This window comes from Aplysia californica, unplaced genomic scaffold (genome assembly GCF_000002075.1).
Source record: "Aplysia californica isolate F4 #8 unplaced genomic scaffold, AplCal3.0 scaffold00093, whole genome shotgun sequence".
Classification (NCBI taxonomy): Eukaryota; Metazoa; Mollusca; class Gastropoda; order Aplysiida; family Aplysiidae; genus Aplysia; species Aplysia californica.
This window is the reverse complement of record NW_004797363.1, coordinates 340,645-343,855: the sequence shown is the minus strand read 5'-3', so window position 1 is coordinate 343,855 and position 3,211 is coordinate 340,645. Positions and strand designations below refer to the sequence as shown.

Here is a 3,211-nt window from a genome sequence, read left to right as displayed (position 1 = left end):
CCCCCCCCCCCTTACCAGGTTCCCTTCTGTTCTTTTTCTCCAAAACGTCTATCCTCCACCTCGATGCCCACATAAACATTATCCAAACGCCATGAAAGAAACATAATGTTATTCAATGGAAGAAATAAATAAAGCACCTTTTCGCTGGAAGGAAATTCCTTTTTGTTTAGGGACACGGTCGGGTCCGTGCAGTGGCGGTGGGTGGACCAAAATTTCGGTAGGGCTTAGGTTGTTTCCAGTTCTTTACCATCAAATAGCAAGCAATAAGAACTAGACAGTGATGATTTTTCTATAATCACGGTGAGCCACGGCATTTTGAGAACCATTCAAACGAAAAGAGTTACCTTTGCTTTCCATCTCTTTGTTCTTAGTTAAATTATTGTTGATGGTGGCGACGAAGCCGATCCACCTCCAAATTTCCTCTAATTAATTTTCATATGAGGAAAAATTGACTTAAAATTAGTTCGACCTGATTTATAACGGTTAAATCTCAGCGGCTCAAACGCAAACATGCACACACAACACTTCAAACATATTACTTCCCTGAGATGGATTAAGCCGTGTAGTCGAGAAAGTTGAACGCACCCAACAAAGAACCAACGAGCGCATAAGTAGGTATCTGTGTCAGTGGGGGAAAATGTGTCGTAAACGTTCACCCCATTGTCATTGCTAGGAGAACGAGAGCCCTCACTACAGTGTTCTTTTTTCAGGTCTTTTACCTTTTTTTACAAGAAGAGTTTCATTAAGGACGGGCAGTGGGAAAGGGCTCATCCTCATCCTTTGCTGAGCCCTAAAGACATTTGATTGGCTGCTGGGTTACTATAGTTGTAAACGGTGACAACAGTGATTGGATAAACGAGCAAGTCGCTAAGTTGATCACCCTGAGTTCTTTGCGTGCGGTCATAACGGTTTCAACTGCTTATTTCATTATGGAGAAATTTTCATTTACTTTGGGATAGAGTCGGGGGTGGTGGATGGGGAGGGGGAGGGGTCAAGCCCGTGAGCCCTTCACTACCCACCGCCCCTGGGTCCGTGGCTTGGAGTGGGAAGTCAGAGAAACACCTGCTACGTTTAGACAGTTGTTGCGTCTGTAAACGAATTGCTAATGGCAAGGCTTGCCTTTCGAATTTAAGGTGCATTAATCTTTCATGGACACGTGAAACACTTGTTCAAAGCGAACATGTCCTCGTCATGTGCATTCAACGATAATGAAATTACGTACTTGCATTCCTGGACGTAATAGCAAAACAAAAACTCCCCTCTTTTTCAATATTCAATATTTCTGCATTAGCCAAAACGAACCGTTTGTTCTCGATGAGTCCTCTAGGTTTATGGTAACATTTAATGACACACAAGTGTAACAAGACAAACTGTTGTTCATATAAAAGAAGGTATACTTGAACCCCCCCCCCTCCCAAAGCCCTCACCGAAAAGTATGGAGAAATGAAAAAGGAGAAAATGAGAGCTTTAAAAAGCGCAACAAAGCAAAAATAACTAAACCGAAAGCCACAAAAACGATGAAGTGGAGACGGGAAATGGGGGAGGGCGATGACATAATATGTATGGCATAATAATAATATGTCTACAGGTCCACCTCACCCCAACCCTAGGTGCATGCTATGTATTAGCTGAAACAATGTTCATGAAGGGCTATGGTGCGATATTGTCGGTAGTGTGTCATCTCTGTTTTCTTATCTTCTTGTCGCTTTTTCTACTTGACTCAATACAATATGTATTACCTAGCTAAAACAGATAAAAATACTGTTAAGACAAGAGTGCCGTGAGCTGTTGAGATTCACTCTGTGTTACTGAATGTACCATAAGTCAGTGTACTCCCCCTGAACAAAGTGAATATCTTCCCTTCTCCCCCCCCCTCCCCCTGATTTTGTACAATTCATGTGCAGGCTGAAGGCTTGACTTTTGAATTCGCAACCCGAGGAAAGCATTGTCAAAAACAGACAGACAGACAGACAGACAGACCGACAGACAGACAGACAAACAGACAGACAGATATGGACTGACAGACAGATAGATAGATATGGACAGACCGACAGACAGACAGACCGACAATCAGATAGGTATGGATAGACAAACAGACAGACAGATAGATAGATATAAACAGGCAGACAGACAGACAGATAGATAGATAGGTCGATAGATAGGTAGATAAGAAGGTAGATTGTTAGGTAGGTGGATAGATATTACAAGGCAAAGGAATAGTGAGGGAAATAGGCCAATGATAGGATGTCTTGAACTGTGGAATTAGATAAACTATTAATTTGTTTCTTGTAATCCTTAATAAACAGTCAAACAAATTGGTCCTTGTTCTCAGGATACTTCTGGCACGTGACAGACTTCCACTATGACCACACATACTGGACATCGGGTCTGTCGTGCAATGACGAAGTTCCGGTCAAGGGACAGTTCGGAGACTACTGGTGCGACTCCCCCTGGGAACTGGTCTTGGAGAGCGTACGAGAGATGGCCAGGGTCAAGGCCGACGTGGACTTCCTTATCTGGACAGGGTGAGCTCCAGTAATAATATTTATCATGACAACTAGTAATTCGAATACATTCACTGTCCCTATACAGCCAGGTACATAGCGCTGACCCCGTGGTTTTATGCACCACGCATAATTATGCAAAATTTGATAATTTTTTGCTTAATTTCTGATTATTTTCCTTTATAGTTCTTTTTTAAAATTAAGAGAATCGCTTAATTTCAAATTTTTGGGCTCAGTTTGCATAATTTCGACACCACGCTTGCCTGTCCCCAGCTAATTATTCTTATACTTACTCTGTCCCTCCCTATACCGTCAGGTACTTCAGGCAGGGGGTAGTCGACACCCCGCTTGCTTTTCCCTGGCTAATTTTTCTTGTACATGTACATTCTCTGTACCTATACCATCAGGTACACAAAGAAGAGAGTAGCCGAAGCTGAGGCTAATAATTCTTATATTATTATTTGTGTAAATCTAACGCCCCTTTCAACACTGTAAGGTTATCTGAAGAGTCGGCATCTCCAACATGTGCAGAGATCGGAGAGTGTGGCCCAGGACAGGCAAACGTGACGTCGATTGCTCAACGTCTTATGTACATGAAGGTATAGGGAGAGAGAGTAAAAAAGTAGAAAGTAAGTATCTCCGAATTTAATGTCCACGTCTTTCGACTCAACCAAGACAAATGGGGTGAGAACTTTACCCCCCGCCCC

General features: G+C 42.6%; 1 protein-coding gene across 1 annotated transcript in view; it reads left to right on the top strand.

Moving 5' to 3' along the window:
* The window catches only part of LOC101857180 (acid sphingomyelinase-like phosphodiesterase 3b), a gene marked incomplete in the record, with an annotated part of 12,906 nt that overhangs the window by 2,214 nt on the left and 7,481 nt on the right, over window positions 1-3,211 (top strand). The window contains 1 exon segment of the mRNA XM_005095018.3: window positions 2,333-2,525. Coding sequence (XP_005095075.2) covers window positions 2,333-2,525 — 193 coding nt within the window.